The sequence below is a fragment of the Mytilus edulis genome, chromosome 11 (genome assembly GCF_963676685.1).
Source record: "Mytilus edulis chromosome 11, xbMytEdul2.2, whole genome shotgun sequence".
NCBI classification, from domain to species: domain Eukaryota; kingdom Metazoa; phylum Mollusca; class Bivalvia; order Mytilida; family Mytilidae; genus Mytilus; species Mytilus edulis.
Window position 1 is genome coordinate 45027196 of NC_092354.1, and position 19572 is coordinate 45046767.

The 19572-nt window shown below is 33.1% G+C and overlaps 1 protein-coding gene across 1 annotated transcript; it reads right to left on the reverse strand.

Annotated features, from left to right (window-relative positions):
• Positions 1 to 17730: 17730 nt before the first annotated feature.
• Positions 17731 to 18318, reverse strand: LOC139494297 (uncharacterized protein DDB_G0280579-like). Its single transcript, XM_071282464.1, has one exon. The coding sequence runs from the start codon at positions 18316 to 18318 to the stop codon at positions 17731 to 17733; it is 588 nt and encodes a 195-aa protein (XP_071138565.1).
• Positions 18319 to 19572: the final 1254 nt, after the last annotated feature.

The window sequence follows — 19572 nt, forward strand, 5'->3', positions numbered from 1 at the left end:
ATCCTTACTTTTTATTTTGTAATATCTGTTTTATAACATTTTCGTTCATAACTGGTTTTAAAAACCAGAAGCTTTCGTTTAAAATAGAGTTTTAATATTATTGCAGAAGAATGAGAAGAAGACAATGACTTCATTCAAATTTATACTTGACAAAGTTTTGATAAATTCTCAGCAATAGAAAAATGTACAAGGTGTACCTGAAATAAATTTAAAGATTATGACTAAGTTACCAATATTGTACAGCATAATAAAACAGTTTCAATTCGAATTACACCATGAAGGACATTTCCGATGATTAAAAAAATAATTAGTATAATCTGTCAAGTTTCATTAAAAACGGAAAACAATTCTTCACCGTAAACGATTTACCCTCTTTAATTTTTTGTCGGCAAAAAACCCCGGATCTCAGGTCGGCAAACTATATTTTTACACAGGTAACTACAGATGTTAGACCACATGTTCAATAATCTGAGCTCAAAATTACAATCGGCGAGTAGAAATTATCAATATTTTAAAGCATGTCTATCGAATAATCATGGATTCATAATTTTGAAGGGAAAATGTGCACATTTGTCGGAGACCTTACAATTTGTTCTCATTGGCGGATCCAAAGGGGGGGGGGGGGGGGAGGGTTCGAACCCTTTCTTTTTTTTTTGCCGCTCAATGCATTTGAATGGGGACATATAGTTGGACCCTCACTTGTTTGTCCTGGGTTGGACCCCCTTTTTAAAATGGCTGAATCCGCCACTGATCCTACGGAATCTATATTTAGATACTCCGATAGGCTATATACATGTAGCTATGAATCAATGTTCTATATTACTACACTCGTGCAAAGTTGCATATTCCAGGGAAAATATAGCCTTTGAGCTTCAATATTAAAGTTGTGCTTCCTAATAAATCATTGAAAGTCATAAAGGACACCGCCCCCCTCCCCTATTATCATGTGTATGTCATTTATTCCCTTAATATTTTGCATACATCACCCTGAGTGGAATACAAAAAAAGGTTACTTGACAAAGTTTTGATAAATTCTGAGCAATAGAAAAATGTACAAGGTGTACCTGAAATAAATTTAAAGATTATGACTAAGTTACCAATATTGTACAGCATAATAAAACAGTTTCAATTCGAATTACACCATGAAGGACATTTCCGATGATTAAAAAAATAATTAGTATAATCTGTCAAGTTTTATTAAAAACGGAAAACAATTCTTCACCGTAAACGATTTACCCTCTTTAATTTTTTGTCGGTAACTACAGATGTTAAAATTGAGAATGGAAATGGGGAATGTGCCAAAGAGACAACAACCCGACCAAATAAAAAACAACAGCAGAGGGTCACCAACAGGTCTTCAATGTAGCGAGAAATTCCCGCACCCGGAGGCGTCCTTCAGCTGGCCCCTAAACAAATATATACTAGTCCAGTGATAATGAACGCCATACTAATTTCCAAATTGTACACTTAGACCACATGTTCAATAATCTGAGCTCAAAATTACAATCGGCGAGTAGAAATTATCAATATTTTAAAGCATGTCTATCGAATAATCATGGATTCATAATTTTGAAGGGAAAATGTGCACATTTGTCGGAGACCTTACAATTTGTTCTCATTGGCGGATCCAAAGGGGGGGGGGGGGGGGGAGGGTTTGAACCCTTTCTTTTTTTTTTTTTGCCGCTCAATGCATTTGAATGGGGACATATAGTTGGACCCTCACTTGTTTGTCCTGGGTTGGACCCCCTTTTTAAAATGGCTGAATCCGCCACTGATCCTACGGAATCTATATTTAGATACTCCGATAGGCTATACTATATATATTACTACACTCGTGCAAAGTTGCATATTCCAGGGAAAATATAGCCTTTGAGCTTCAATATTAAAGTTGTGCTTCCTAATAAATCATTGAAAGTCATAAAGGACACCGCCCCCTTCCCCTATTATCATGTGTATGTCATTTATTCCCTTAATATTTTGCATACATCACCCTGAGTGGAATACAAAAAAGGTTACTCTATATCTTCCCCTTTTTGTGGGAAAAATGTGGTCTATTATATAGGGAATCACTCAAGCATGACTGGATCTGTGCCCCTAAGGGCAGTCAGCGGCCCTGTCCCTTATGAAAAGTTCTGGATGTGCCACTGACCTATAATCATGTAGTATATATTGTATATTAATGTATTGCTAACTCGGGTCCTAAATTTGATTGAAATACTTGTCACTGGATATTTTATCACCAACAACCAACCGATCTTTACATGTACGTATCCATATAAATGTGTTTCTTATCATGCTTATGCTGGATTACTAGTATTTCCCTGGTTTTGCTTTATCAGCTGATAGTTTTTGTTCGATTAAGAATGCATTGTGACATCACAATATCCATTAAAAAAACATGTATATTATTTAGTACAAAAACATATGATTTGAAAATTATTAACTTTAAGATTAAATAGTGACTTATTTAGCAAGTGTCCACTTTCATTTAGATTTTAAATAATTCTCAAATCATGGACAACAAAACATTAATATATATATTTGATAATAGCAGGCATTGAAAGTGAATAGGTATTTTAGAAATGGTTTAAAATAGCATTAATCATCAAAATAAAACAATATTATTAAATTAGTGTTCCTGAAACAAGGCACAGAGTCATAAACAGTTCCCATTTAAGGTAGCACAATACAAAGATTTTTTTACTTCCAATCACTAACCTTTGAAATGCTGTAACTTTCTTATGAATGCATAGAAAATATTAAAAGAGGTATATATAGATAGATAAAAGATTAATCTTTTAAATGAATGCAATATTTTTATTATGCAATCATTATTTTATCAATTATTATGTAATTAGTGGCAAAATCTGGGTAAGTTCACTTGAATGAATTTAGCTCTATCATCTCTTTAACTATACAGAAAATTTTAACGAAATCTTAATCAACACATCATGGGCTTCAAAAGGGTGTCTCAGATTGTCTCTATTGTATTCCATTCTCTCATAAATCTCTAATTAGTGTAAACATCCTACCCACATAAAAGAAGATAATGTTTAATTAGGTGTAACATTTGTTCTATACATTCTATCTGAAATCTGAGACACCCTTTTGTAGATAATGGCCATAGGAACAACATATAATAAAATCAACCCTCTAGGGATACCTATGCAGAAGCTAATTTCATTTGAAAGTGGAAATTTTGCGAAAAATATTTTAGACACAGTTAACATCATAATTTGTTACATAATTGTTGCATAATACTAACATTGCATTTATTTGAAAGAGTAATCTGTTAGCTATCCAAAACTAGCACTTTTATACACTTTTAAGCATTATTAAGAAAGTTACAGCATTTTAAAACTTCGGAGTTGGAGTTATAAAATCTTTGTATTGTGCTACCTTAAACACAGTTGATTTAACAAATTGCGCTAATTCAATTAGTAATTGTTTTATCATGTACTTACCTTAAACACAGTTGATTGAACAAATTGCGCTAATTCAATTAGTAATTGTGTTATCATGTACTAGCACTTTTATACACTTTTAAGCATTATTAAGAAAGTTACAGCATTTTAAAAACTTCGGAGTTGGAGTTATAAAATCTTTGTATTGTGCTACCTTAAACACAGTTGATTGAACAAATTGCGCTAATTCAATTAGTAATTGTTTTATCATGTACTAGCACTTTTATACACTTTTAAGCATTATTAAGAAAGTTACAGCATTTTAAAAACTTCGGAGTTGGAGTTATAAAATCTTTGTATTGTGCTACCTTAAACACAGTTGATTGAACAAATTGCGCTAATTCAATTAGTAATTGTTTTATCATGTACTACATTGTTTAAAAAACAAATATTAAAAGAGCAAAGCTAGCACCATAATTTTATTCTTTTTAGATTTAACATATAATTCATATTAAATCACTATAATTTGTTAATACTTCGAACCTAAACTATATATTTTCATGTGAAATGTTTATATAAATTGTGCCCTGTTAGCATTGTTTTTCAAAATTTATTTGTGCCATACATGTTATCTAACTTACAAGTAGTAACATTCAATGGTCTTTTTATTTATTCCGCATTGATTAAGGACCTTCTAATCATGAGTCATATTTTTTGACACGCATTCAATTGTGTTTTGGTTACTTTATTGTTGCCTAACTGTTGGGTTGATGCATCATTGATATATCCCACATCACCTTTGATCATGTGCATTCACATACCACTGCAGATTTTTTTGCATTTTCTACATAATCATGATAATTATTTTATGTTAAAATTCAATATGTCAGGAAAGCATAACAAAACAATCTATCTGTCATGTCTGTATGCATTTTTTTTTTATGTTATCATGGTATAAACTTTTTTAAAGTATTTTATGAAGCTCAAAATATTTGAAAAAAAAAAATAAACAAATCAAATATTTGTATTTACTGAATATGACCATGCAAATGTGACATTAAAATAGGTAATAATCAGGATGTTTACACTGGATATCTGATAGGTATTAATAAGAAATGCTTATATATATGTAGTAATATACAAATTAAGACACAATAGTTTATTGCCCTGGGGATGATATTTAATCTGTCATTGGTATAATGATATAATTTTATAATAATGTTCACAAATTATCATGATTAAAATTGTCCTCTTCAAAATTTTGATAACTTTTTCAAAACAAATTATAATTTAAGAAAAATATGAAACAGCAGGATATACTATTATTTTGGATATAAAAATGCAAATTTTAAAAGTAATTTGAATATTGATTTATTAAAATAAAAATTGGGTAATTTACCGTAAATGACTAAATTAAATAAACAAAAAGTGTTGTCTGAGCTGCAAAGCATTATTTAATGCAAGCTGTAATAAGAAATGAATAAGTACAAAGTATTCAGGGTAACACAAAACATTAACTGGGATGGTTAAGTCTTGGAACAATATATTTACATCACAAAGGTTCATTCATTATATGCACTGAACAAAGGTAAAGTCAATATTATCTAGTACATGTATATAGTAACAGTGCATTTGTTTATTTATTTTATTTTTTCATTCCTTAAACTTTTCTTTGTCTTGTTTGTAGTATCAATATATTTCATATTAAATTATAAACATAATTAAAATGAACAAAAGAAATAACCTGTTGTGTTTATAGAGGAATAACTATGTCCATGATGTCTGACTTTAAAGAATTGATGAAGCAAAGTATGGTGTGAGCCTCAATAAGACAGTAACCCTTCAATAAAAGTACACAATCACACTTAAAAAATCATTAATGCAGGAAAAAAGACAACACTATATAGAATTTAGACCCCTTAACAGATTTATTTTTCTTGTTAATAGGGACTTGAAAATAGAATTGTTTTAGTGCTTGAATTTTTTGGTCAATGAAATGAGAAGTGCTAGTTTTATCTAGGTAAATACAGTTATTGTAATTACCTTTCTTATTATTGCATAATGTATATACATGTACAAATGTAGTACTATATATTTATTATTAGTTAAACATTTACTGTACTTGAGTCTAAATGTGTATTTTATTTTGTAGAATCATACTGCATATGTATTGCTTTGACCATGATTCCCACTTAGAATAAGACGCCTGCTAGTACATGTGCTCTTTGATGCATAGGAAACATGTGCACTTTGATGCCTAGGAAATATAGATGTCACTGAGTCGCTCGTATAGCTGCAAATTGTGAAACAATGGATTAATTCATTATTTTATGCTAGTTATCTATTGTTTTGGGAAATTATTAATATGGCGTGCTGCATTATTCCATGATGATGATGTGGTGTTCTGATTAAATTGGACAAGAAGAAAATTGTGCCTTGTACAAATAGGAAACTTACAAATTGTATTAAAGGAGGACCACATTACTGGAGGACTAATTACCTTGGATTATCATGATCAATTGTAAATTTGGAATAACAAAAGTTCGTAGTTGCAGTGAATATTAATAGTGTAATCATACATGTACATTGTTTCTGAATTCCATGAATAACCAGGATAATTATTCATTTGAAATAGCAATTTGGAATAATGAAAATGCATAGTTTCAGTGAATACTACTAATAATAGTGCATCATATCTGAATTCATGAATACTTGTAATTAGCGGATAATCAGTCATTAACAATGCCAAGATGTGCTTCGTGCAATTTCACTAACATCTCTCGATGTGATACATTTTGTTCAAAATATATTTTTTTTCTGAGGTTGGGGAATCAGTTGAAATGAGGGTATGGGGAAATTTAAAAGCTTTAGGGGGAATGTAATATTAATATTGATATTGTGGCAGCAAATAAAATTATTATGAAAACTATTTTGTATGTTTTAGGCTTAATTTCAAAAAGAAAAACTGTAGTTAAATCAATAAAATTTGTTATTACTGAAAAAAAATAATTCGGCTAGTGGTATAACATCGTTCTTTAGTATAGATCTAAGTCGCGTTTTCTACATAAGAAAATGCATGTACCAAGTCAGGAATATGACAGTTATCCAATCGTTTGATGTGTTTGAACTTTTGATTTTGCCATTTGATTTGGGACTTTCCTTTCTGAATTTTCCTCGGAGTTCAGTGTGTTTGTTTTTTTAGTTTTTATATAACTTTTAATATATCTCAGATTAGAGGGATGGTTGCTTTAATAGGTACGTTGTTACATGAGCTTAGTCATGTCATTTCGGTTCCATGCTTGGATCATACAATTCATAACTTTTTCAAATATTGAAAATGCTTATATGGTTTATCGTATATGAAATTCCAAAATTATTTGACAACTTCCCTTATAACTTTAACTTTAAAAAATGGAATATAAATTGTCAATATTAAAAACTGTAATGTAAATGATCGCATATGTTAAATTAAAAGTTATAAACGTGACTTGAATTTCTACGAAAAATTTGTTATATGCTGAACTACAATTGCCAACTACAGTTACTCATTCTTATTTTGATTTCAGTTAAAGACTTTTGATAATGATTATTATAATTCACTGATTAGTTATAAATGGAATGTATTTTTTAGGTATTCATAAATAGCAGTCACCTGGAAGATATCATGAAAAGGAAGATTGATGATCTTGCAGTCAAAAAGCAGATGTAATTGAAAGGAATAAAATAAAGTTAAATAGTAAGATTGTGTTCAAGAAACAATTAAAAACCCAGAAAAAGGGATTTAATGTCAGAAGAACTCAAAAGGGGACAATTTGGAAATGGAGAAACCATATATATGTGATTTGAACAATGAATTGTCTATGGTTTTTTTTAAATATATAAGGCATTTGTTGTTGTATTGATTTTATATAATACATATGCATAATAAAATGCATACATTCCATTAGTTGATGTCTATATCAATATAATTGTTAACTTACTTACTAAATATAGTAATTTAAGGTAGCACTACAGTCTAACAATGATTTTTTGAAGATATTTTTTTGATCACATAATTTTGAAGTAAGTATTATTCTGCACAGTTTGTAAAAATCCCAAAGTCAGTATCATATTACAACAGGGAGTAAATTGATAATGAACTTATGTAAATAAAAGCACATGGTAATTAAGCTAAATATATAGGCATTTGGGAGGGGCTAATATGTCAATCATCTGTTGATACCAGTGTCCAGCTGTTAATCCCTGACCACAAGATAAGTCTTATCTCATTGTTTTGCAAAAAAAAATATTTATATAACATGGAAGTGAACAGAGAAAAAGAAAAAATCTAAGGAGAAAAAATATACCAAAAATGAAAAACAAATACTATGTATAAAGTATTTTTGAAAGCCTCTGCATGACTGCCTGTATAAATTTCTTCTCTTCGATCTTCTTCATTTAAATACAGTTTTATGCATTTTAATTAATTTTCAGTTGATATGTAATTTTTCGGTTCCATTAAATTAAAAAATCATGTGGGAAAGTATATTTTCAAGAAGAGGATGGATGGTCTTCATCTTTTTATGAACATGTTTTTTTATGCTTACTTTTGATGTTCTAGCTAATTTCAGACATAGTTTATTTCTTTTTTAAAATTCAAATGAAAATTATTCTTTATATAAAGAGAATAATGATAATAAACATTGATTATATATGCAGCTGGTGAATCATGTTGTTCTCTTATCTTAGACTGTCTGGAAAGAGGCGGAGCTTTGTCTATATTTAATTACTACATCACAGATGTTGGTCAAATCTGTGACGTCAAACTCCCGCCAAATGCCAAGTTAGTGTTGGACAGTTCAAATATAATGCAAAATTTACAGTATTAGAGCATCAAAGACACAAAGTGTGTGGTTCTATTGATATAGTAATGGTATCAGAACACTCCTGGGGTGTTCCCAGTGGAATGTTTGTATTTATATTGACTTAATAGGGGTTCTAAAGGGGAAATTCAGTTTTTAGGTCATTTCTCAGAACAATTTTTCATGAAAATTGTAAGGAAAAAATTAAAATAGAAACTTAATGGGTATCCCCTTTGGCTTGACATTGATATATATGATTAAAGGGTGTATTTTCTACAATACCGTGTCCCAGTTTTTGGATAATTTGTTTCTAAATGAATTTATAGGTCTCCAAAGATGAAAGGTGAAATAAGGTTTGGCTCCCAGCAGTTAAATCAATATATCTTCTTACTGGAGGCATATATAAAAAATCTAAGACACGGTTTTGGAGATTGTATATGGTTGATTAAAGGGATGAAAACAAATTTTCACTACCATTTGACATGAATGTGCCATTTTCATCAATGTTGGAAGACCACTTTTTTGGCAATTAATGAGCTATATTTTGAGATTAATCAAACCAAAAATAAATTTATATATAGATTAAGAAAGAATTATATTTAAGCTTTAAAATGAGTTAAAGATTTTAAAAATCCATTGAGTAGTTTTGGAGAAATTAATCTTTAAAGACTGTTGATTGGAGTCTGTAAATTCTGACTTTAGCACAATACAAGGATTTTTTTACTTCCAATCCCCAACCTTTAAAATGCTGTAACTTTCTTAAAACTGCATATAAATTAATAAAAGAGGTATATATAGATAGGTAAAAGATTAATTTTTTAAATGAATGCAATATTTTTGTTATGCAATCATTATGTAATCAATTATTATGCAATTAATGGCAAAATCTTGGTCTGTTCACTTGAATGAATTTAGCTCTTTCATCTCTATAGCTACACAAGAAATTTTAACGTTATCTTCAGCAACACAACAGGAGCTTCAAAAGAGTGTCTCAAATAATCGCTATGGTATTCCATTCTCTCATAAATTTGTGATTAGTGTAAACATCCTTACCACATAAAAGTAGATAATGTATGATTAGGTGTAAAATTTGATCTATACGTTCTATCCAAAATCTTAGACACCCTTTTGTAGATAATGACTCAAGGAACAACATATAATAAAATCAAGCCTCTCGGGGAATCCATGAAGAAGCTAATTTCAATTGAAAGTGGAAATTTGTTGTAAAATTTTGTAGACACAGTTATCATAATGATTGATTACATAATTGTTGTATAATACTAACATTGCATTAATTTGAAAGAGTAATCTGTTAGCTATCCATAGATACCACTATTATAAATTATAAATTTTCAAGCATTATAACGAAAGTTACAGCATTTTAAAACTGGGGAACTGGAGGTATAACATCTTTGTATTGTGCTACCTTAAATAAGCTTTTAGTTGCGTGTTACCACATTACCAATTTCAATGTGTATATAAATGGTTGAGGATCTATTCTGCATAAAAAGTCACCACTTGAATTAGACGACGATGGTAGTTATTCAAAATATTTATTACAGGGGTAAAGTCATGCGAACTATAAGTTTGAATTCCTTAGTGTTTGTGTTTTTTAAGAATTCTAGAGGTGAATTACAAGTAAGTACAATTGCAAGACAAATGTTTCCGCAAAACACTGCCTTTTTCATGGTTGGTTATCGACAGGCTGTAAGTAGATCTCATGGTTATATCGTGGTCGATGTAATACCGGGTTCTAATAAGAAATATCAGTTGTGATCCAATATCTTGCCTGGCGAGGATGTCATAATTTATGTATCAACAAAATGAAATTATCGAATGCAGATCGACATTTAACCGCTTTCCTTTCAACTGCTCGTTCACAACAGATAACATCCATTTTATTCACGTTGACATTGCAACAACAGAAAAGTCTTATCGAGATTGTATATAACATTTTGAAGGGAACGATTTCATTAACAAACGCAACAAGAAAAAAAATAATACGTCACCAGAAAGACATTAGAAGTCTAGTAGTTGGACAACTTACAGAGAGACAGAGAAGAAATCGTTTACAGAAAATTGTATCTATAATTCCTTTACTTATGACAGCCATCCGACCTCCATGACAAATATGTTGTTGTCCCCGCAGATAAAGCCCCAGATAACATCGTTTTTGTGTGTAAAAGTCACTACATCAACTGCTTGATAAACGAATTAGGTATTGACAATTCACTTGGAAACTCAACATATACCCTCACGACACTTACCAAAGAGGAAATCCTGGATAATCATAGGTCTGTTCTATGTTCCTTTGGAATTTCAACCAAAGATGAAGAACTGGATCTTCCATCACTGTATTGGATACCTAAACTACATAAGTGTCCTTACAAACAACGGTATATTGCTGGGTCTTCCAAGTGCTCCACGAAACCTCTTTCTAAATTATTAACATCTATTTTATCAGCAATCAAAGACGGGCTTCAAAGTTATTGTGAAACTGCCTATTCTAGAGGTGGCGTGAATCAGATGTGGATACTTAAAAATTTAAAAGATCTTTTAGAGTACATACAATCTAACTCTCTTTCATCTTGTAACAGTATTAAAACATTTGACTTTTCTACTCTGTACACAAGTATTCCACATTCCAAACTAAAAGACAAATTGAAAGAGTTGGTATTACTTTGCTTCATAAAAAAGAATGGCCAACGTAGATACAAGTATCTTGTCTTAGGGAGGGATAAATCCTACTTTGTAAAGAATCACTCTGATTCAAACAAAAAATTCTCTGAAACTGATATTATCAAGATGCTTGATTTCTTGATTGACAACATATTTGTTACGTTCGGAGGACGTGTTTTTCAACAGACTGTCGGCATTCCAATGGGAACAAACTGTGCCCCTCTACTCGCCGACTTGTTTCTTTATTATTATGAGGCTGACTTCATGCAGGAACTTCTTAGGAAGAAAGACAAGAAGTTAGCAATATCCTTTAACTCTACTTTCCGCTATATAGATGTTCTTTCACTAAACAATTCAAAATTTGGTGACTACGTGGAACGCATCTATCCAATCGAACTAGAGATAAAGGATACTACAGATACAATTAAGTCGGTTTCATATCTTGACTTACATCTAGAAATTGACAATGAGGGTCGGTTGAAAACAAAACTTTACGACAAAAGAGATGATTTCAGCTTTCCAATTGTGAACTTTCCATTTCTAAGTAGCAACATTCCAGCAGCACCTGCATACAGGGGTATATATCTCCCAATTGATACGATATTCCCGTGCTTGCATTTCCTATCATGATTTTCTTGATAGAGGTTTGCTGCTCACAAGGAAGCTATTAAACCAAGAGTTCCAAATAGTGAAGTTGAAATCATCCCTTCGTAAATTTTACGGACGCCATCACGAGTTGGTTGACCGTTATGGAATAACCGTTTCACAAATGATATCGGATATGTTCCTTACGTCGTAACTACAATCCCCTTCCCTTTCATGAATATGACCTACCGAATTAGACTATTTACCGGATTTGTAATCACATAAGCAACACGACGGGTGCCACATGTGGAGCAGGATCTGCTTACCCTTCTGGAGCACCTGAGATCACCCCTAGTTTTTGGTGGGGTTCGTGTTGTTTATTCTTTAGTTTTCTATGTTGTGTCGTGTGTACTATTGTTTTTCTGTTTGTCTTTTTCATTTTTAGCCATGGAGTTGTCAGTTTGTTTTAGATTTATGAGTTTGACTGTCCCTTTGGTATCTTTCGTCCCTCTTTTTTTTCATCAAGTATGAGTCGGGAAATGATCTTGTTGACTAAAGAGAAGTATGATCAATTAATTCAGGAACAGAACAACGCTGGTAATATGACTGATGTTGCCATTCAGACAGGGGGTGGAACTTCATCGCACGACGAAAAGGTAGAGGAACAACCTTCTGGATGGGCTAAAATGATGGATGATGTTAATCAAGACTCAAACCACAATGAATCAGAACATTATAATACACAAACAGAGTCATTCAGTGATATAAAAATAACACAAATGCCATATCACGAAGCGTTGCACCAAGCATTCGCATGACTCCGAACGATTTTTTTTAAACTAACAACCACCCAAAGGATAAATAAAAGGAGGAGAAAGTGGTTAACATTTCGTTTAGATTTAGAATTAATTTTTTAATGACAAATATTTAGATTAGTGAGTGATGTCCCTTTATGGCTAAGGCTTAGTGAGATACCGCTCCAGAAAAAATATAATTTTCATAAAGTTAAACTACATGAAGGAACCAGAAATTGAAGCATTAGTTAAACAGATGTCAAAAGATCGTGTTAAACGTCTTATAAAAGACATGCAAGGTATGCAAGAAGAGTTGTTAGACCCCGAGGTGGACATTTCAAATCAAAACAAATAAATATGGCGTCCTATTCTGATGTACTGTCAAATACAAACACCAACACAAATCAAAACAAAACAGTTGGGGCTGATAATACTACAGATGAATCATATGATCCAAGTTACTATATAAAACCCATATTTCTGACAGATACCGATGTATTTGGTTCTGTTAAACCACCGAGACCCCTATGGCTTACGAACATAGAAATATACAACGCCATTGATACAAACATTCCAGCTGAACGGATAAAAGGTATTCAGAGAATCCGTGATATGTGGCGCATTTACATGGATAACGAGGAGGACAAACAGTCTCTGTTAGTGACAGGAATGAACTTCAGCTGATGATGGTCAAAACCCTTACATTACAGGGTTGTGACATACAGAGTCTTAATAGAAAACGGTTAAGGGTAAAAGGCAAAATCACTAACTGTCAAACTGGAGACAGAATTATTATTAGTAAGTTGTTAGACAAACCTATAGCAATAAGTTTACAAATAGGCAAATACATGGCGATAGTAATGCATAGTGGGCAAACTGAATTTGAAAACAGAGGCTCTTACAGTGATGGCAATACAAAACCATGCTATAAATACTTGCAAGTGGGTCATTTTGTGTATGACTGCCAAAATGATTGGGTGTGTAGAAAATGCAAATTACCAGGTCACAAAATGATGGATTGTCCTAATGCATTCCAAGTAGCAGGCAACAAAGAAGAACAAATAATGAACCCTGATGAATCTGTTACAGTAGATGATTCTCAGTCAATTGAACAGGCTGAGAAACTAAACCCAAAAACAAATGTGGTAAACAAACCAAAAGGTAGAAATACAAAAACAACAGACCTTAATTCAAACAATGCAAACAAGACAAATTCAGCAAAACCAGGAAAGGGAAAGGCTAGTATGAATGAGACAAGTTCTGACAAAGCACAATCATATATAGACAAATTTATGAACACACCGCAAAGTCAACGCAGGAATCTGTCTCAGCATCATACCCCACCTACACCCCCAGAGAACTTACATGACAGGACTACTGGTAATAATGGCCCCAAAAAGGCCAAAGCTTAATAATTGTAGTCATATAGACAATGTAAAATATTTTAATGTAAATACTATAGTACAATGATCTTTTATCTATATATAATATAAACTCCCAAAAAAATGAAAATGAAAATAATTGATTGATTGATTGATTGTTGGTTGCTTTACGCCGCATTAGCACAAAAAGGCTATATCGCGGCGAGAGCTAATTCGACTATTTTTACAATTTGAAGCATATTTTTAAAATAAGACAAAAGGTCCTTCAATATACTAAAATTCTTGACTAAAGCAAATTGAGTATATACAAATAAAAATCAACAGTAAAATAACGTGATAAAAATTAAAATCGATTTAAATATAATAACAATTTTATATTCTATAATAAATTCCAATTTCTTTTAAAAAAGCAACAATATTTGTAAATGGAACATTATTAAATAAATCATACATATTATTGACATTGAAATGCTTCTTACGAATATCAGCAAAGTCAATACAATTAATTAAAACATGTTTAATAGTATACTTGCAGTTGCAAGGAACACATTGTGGTTCATCTTCATTTTTCAAAAGATACTCGTGTGTTATTCTAGTATGACCAATACGGCATCTAGTAATAACACACTGATCTTTTCTGCACATAATATTATTAAAAGGTTTGCCTAAATTAGGTTTAATTTCATGCAATTTATTATCATCTTTTTTACTCCATTTATTTTTCAATATATTAAAAACATATTCCCTAATATTAGATTTAAAATCAGTATATGGTATATCACAGTTCGATAGAGGGTCACCCAGGGCATTCTTTGCCTCAAGGTCTACAGCTGTGTTTCCAAGGATTCCAACATGACTTGGAACCCATAGAAATATTATTTCTTTCAGAAGAATTTTTAAATTCCTCAGTACATATAAAATTTTCAGGATTGTTGGGTTTTTAATTTTAGTATTTCGTATAGCTTGTAAACATGAAAGTGAATCCAAACATATAATAAATTTGGATTTATCTGAAGAAGCAATAAATTTCAAAGCCAAAATTATTGCTTCTGCTTCAGCAGTAAAGATGGATGCATCAGATGGCAAACGGAGGGTTGCAGCTCTGTCCCTGAAGACAGCAGCAGATGCAACTCTATCACCATCTTTTGATCCATCAGTATAGACAGTGGAAAAATCTAGATAATCGGCTTTAATTTCAGCATAGTGTTGCTGAATTAAAAGAGAATTTGTTTTATTTTTATTGTGTTCACGGAGATCAAATATCATTTTTGGTTTGGGAAGTTCCCATGGAGGACATTTGCAAGTTTGAACTTGAGCAACAGATTTTAAATCAAAAGAAGCTAAATGTGGTTTTAAACGTAAACCTAACGGAGGAATTTTATTTTCATGTTTTGCAAAAATATCTTCATAAATCGGATTAAAAACACAGCTGTAGGCAGGATTATCTGAATGGGCTTTTAGTTTGACAGCATATTGAAGTCCAAGCTTCAAACGTCTGTCAGAGAGTGAGTGCTCATCAGCCTCTACATACAGACTCTCAACTGGTGAGGTTTTAAATGCGCCAAGACAGAGACGCAAACCTTGGTGATGCACAGCATCGAGAATCTGTATGTAGGACTTCCTTGCAGAGCCATACACTATAGAACCATAATCTAGTTTAGATCTAACAAGAGATCTATATAAATTGAGTAAAATGTTGCGATCAGCACCCCAGTCAGTGCTGCCGACAACTTTTAAAATATCTAAAGCTTTTAAACATCTCGCTTTTAACATTTTGATATGGGGTAGAAAGGTTAATTTTTTTATCGAAAAGTAAACCAAGAAATTTGGTTTCATCAACCATTTTAATTGGGTTGCCGTACAAAGTTAGTTCTGGATCAAGATGCAATTTTCTTTTGTTACAAAAATGCATCCCGACCGTTTTTGAAGTGGAAAATTTAAAACCATTTTCCGAGGCCCATTTTTCAATTCTTCCAAGACATAATTGTAATTGTCTTTCAATGTTATTCATATTTTTGCCTCTGTAACATATTAAAAAATCATCAACGTACAATGAACCTTCAATATTACTTTTTAAAACTTCAACAAGGCTGTTGATTTTAAGACTAAATAATGTAACAGATAAAATACTGCCCTGAGGGACACCCATCTCTTGATCATACAGATCAGACATGGTCGAATTAACTCTAACATTAAATTGTCTGTTAGAGAGAAAATTAGAAATAAAATTAGGCATATTGCCTTTCAACCCCATATCAAATAAATCTTTTAAAATACCATATTTCCATGCAGTATCATAGGCCTTCTCAAGGTCGAAAAAGACCGACACCACATGTTCATTTTTCGCAAAACCATTACGGACAAATGATTCGAATCGAACAAGATGATCAAGAGTACTGCGACCCTGTCGGAATCCACACTGGATATTGGCTAATAGTCCATTGGGTTCCAGGAACCAAACAAGGCGATCATTGACCATCCGTTCGAATGTTTTACAGACACAACTGGTAAGAGCAATTGGTCGATAATTAATAGGATCCGTATGATCTTTACTTGGTTTTGGAATAGGCACGACGGTTGCAAGCTTCCAGATTGATGGTAAATCACCAGATTCCCAGATGTTATTCATGAGCTGCAAGAGAGCTTCTAGCGAGGAATCTGGCAAGTGTTTTAAGAGTTGGTAGTGAATATTATCAGGCCCACAAGCTGTATCATGGGCTTTTGACAGAGATGTTTTAAGTTCTTCAAGAGAAAATAGTTTATTATAATTTTCACCATTTTTTGATTTAAAGTTTAATTTAATTTTTTCTTTTTGTTTTTTTAACTTTTTTAAAGTCTTCCCTATAGTTGTTACAAGAAGAAGACTTCGCAAAAGTTTCACCAAGTTTGTTGGCAATATCCTTTTCAGATGTTAATAAATTATTGCCGTCTTTCAAATGTTTTACAGTGGCTTTAGAATTTTTACCTTTAATTTTATTTACCATATTCCAAACTTTTGTCATAGGAGTGCGAGATGTAATCCCCGAGACAAATTTTTTCCAGGATGTTCGTCGGGCTTGCCTACAAGTCCGCCGTGCCTTAGCGCGAAAAATACGGAAATTACTCAAGTTTTCCGTCGTTGGTTGTTGATTGAACCGTCTTTCAGATTTTTTACGGTCACCTATGGCTTAATCACATGCGTCATCAAACCATGGTTTACTGGGATGTTTTGGATTTGCCGAGGTCTTAGGAATAGTTCTGTCAGCAATTGTCGTTAGAACTGTATTAAAAGTTAAAATTGGATCTTGCACAGTCTCAAACATCTTTGACTGAAGTTCCGCTCGACAGAGATTCTCAAACAAGGACCAGTCCGCCTTGTCAAGTTTCCAACGTGGTACTCTCTGTTGGGCAGAATTAAAAAGATGTTCAAGTACTATTGGAAAATGATCACTTCCACATAGATCATCATGAACACGCCATGAATAATCCAGAAGCAGAGAGGGATCGCATATAGTGATATCAATAGAAGAATAAGACCCGTTTCCAGGATGAAGATACGTATTAGATCCATCATTAAAAATGCATAATCCTTCTTGAGAGACAAAGTCCTCAATGATCTTACCTTTGGCATTATGAGTCTTGCTACCCCATAATGGATTGTGGGCATTGAAGTCGCCCATAAGTATAAATGGTGAGGGTAATTGATCAGTGAGGTTTTTGAGTTTTGCTTTATCGATAATTGAATTAGGTGGAATATATATCGAACATAATGTAATTGTTTTGTCTAATGATAAACGAATTGCAACTGCTTGCAGATCCGTTGTGAGGTGGACTGTGCTATGAATGACGTTGTCCTTCACAAAAATGGATGATCCGCCTGCAGCACGTTCATCTACCTTAGAAAATGTACTATACATGTTGTATCCCTTTAAAGATACGTTGTCACTTTCTTTTAGATGAGTTTCTCGAAGACAAAATGCAATAGGTAAAAAAGACTGAACTAGAAGTGTTAACTCGAGAAGATTTATTTTAAGACCTCGGCAATTCCATTGGATTATATTTGTCATTATTTAATAAAAGAAGGGCGAATGCTGTCGAGTTTGCCAGCATTCTTATTTCGCTCACCCTGAGATCGTGATCTTTCGGGTGGCGGAACACTTTCAGTTTCCATTTCAGTTTCGATGATAAGTGTTGAAAATCTGTTGTGCGAGGAGAGTCGTCGATCTCCAGGACTACGCGCAGCTGGTGTTACTCCGCCTCGACCCCTACCCCGCGACCTCGAATCAGAAGACTTCTGAGAGGATGTATTTCCTGGCTTCTTTTGGACATCCTTCTTTTCTTGAGAACGAAGAGGAGATGGGGCTCTGGTAGACTGTGTACTGGACGAAGAAGATACCTTCTTGGATGCAGATGAAGGAAGACTTTTGGAGGTGGAAGAATCATCTATGTCACTGGGAAGATCCCAGACAGATTCACCGCTCCAATTGTGTATTTCTACTGTTTCTTTTTTCTTTTTCTTTTTTTTCTCATTTTTTTTTGGTGATGATAGTGAGCTCTGAAGGGAAGATTGAGTTGACTGAGTACTGGTTTTGGAAGATATTGGTTTTCTTGGAATTAATATTCTATCGGTAGGTTCTGTTTCAACAGGCAGCATTTTAAAATTGTCCGCATCAATTGGCCAAGTCATGCGAGTTTGTGTATTCTCGTGACTGAATGAGCGGACAACTTTGCTGGCGTACGATGGTCTGTTTGAAACAAGGATATCATTCGAAACAGAAGCTATCTGTTTAGCTTCTGGGTAACTAATGTTTCTTTCTGTTTTAATTTTAATAATATTTTTTTCTTTAAGGTAAACAGGGCAGTCCCTAGACGATGAAAAATGGGATTCACCACAGTTTACACATTTAGAAGATTCAGAGTGACAGTTTGTTCCCTCGTGTCCTTCGTCAGAACACTTGAAGCATCTCTGCTTACCACGACATTGTTTGCTTCCATGACCAAACTTTTGACAAGTAAAGCATCGAATTGGGTTTGGGATAAACATGTCAACTCTGATTCCGAAGCAACCTAAAGTAATAGATGGAGGAGGAGTTGGAGTTCTAAAGGTCAAAAGATAAGTATTTAATTTGATTATATTTCCATTCTTTTTAATTTGAAATCTAATAACATTAGTTACACCTTGGCTTGAAAGTTCCTCACCGATTTCTTCCACGGTAAGGTCACCAAGGTATTGACTTCTGTCTCGAATGATCCCCTTACAGCTGTTCAAACTGTTATGAGGAGAGGCAGAAACAGGAAAGTTTGATATTGTAGACATTGTAAGTAAATTTGTTGATTGACTTTTGTTGGAACATTCAACCAACAAATTGCCAGATCTCATTTTTGAAACTTTTTTAACAGTACCAGCAACGCTTTGAATTTGTTTGTGAATTACAAAGGGCGATATTTTTGAAATTGGTTTTTCTTCTGTTCCTTTTATTACAATAAATCTGGGCCAACTGTCATCTTCCCGACAGGGCTCTGAATCATCACATTTTCTTTTCTTATGTATTAAAGCTGATTTAGAGGGTTTGTTTTGTTGTGCCATATGAAAGGAGAAAGATTTACCATGCTTGCCATCCACCCACCTCGGAGTGCCTACAAGGGCGATGCTGTGTTTCCGTGGCGAACCGGGATCGAGTGCTAATGCTGAAAACGAGCTCCAAATAAAATGTAGCTGGTCCTCAAAATCAGCACCCAAGATCCACTGCGGAAAGCACCAGATGTTCCAAGAATAGTATACTCAAGCAGAGCGTATCCATTAAGCGAAAAAGAAAGCGTACCACTTGATTGGTAACCCTACCATAGCTCTTGGGGTCACTGAGACACGCAAGCCCTCCGACCACGGCAAGGATAGCGATCCACCGGA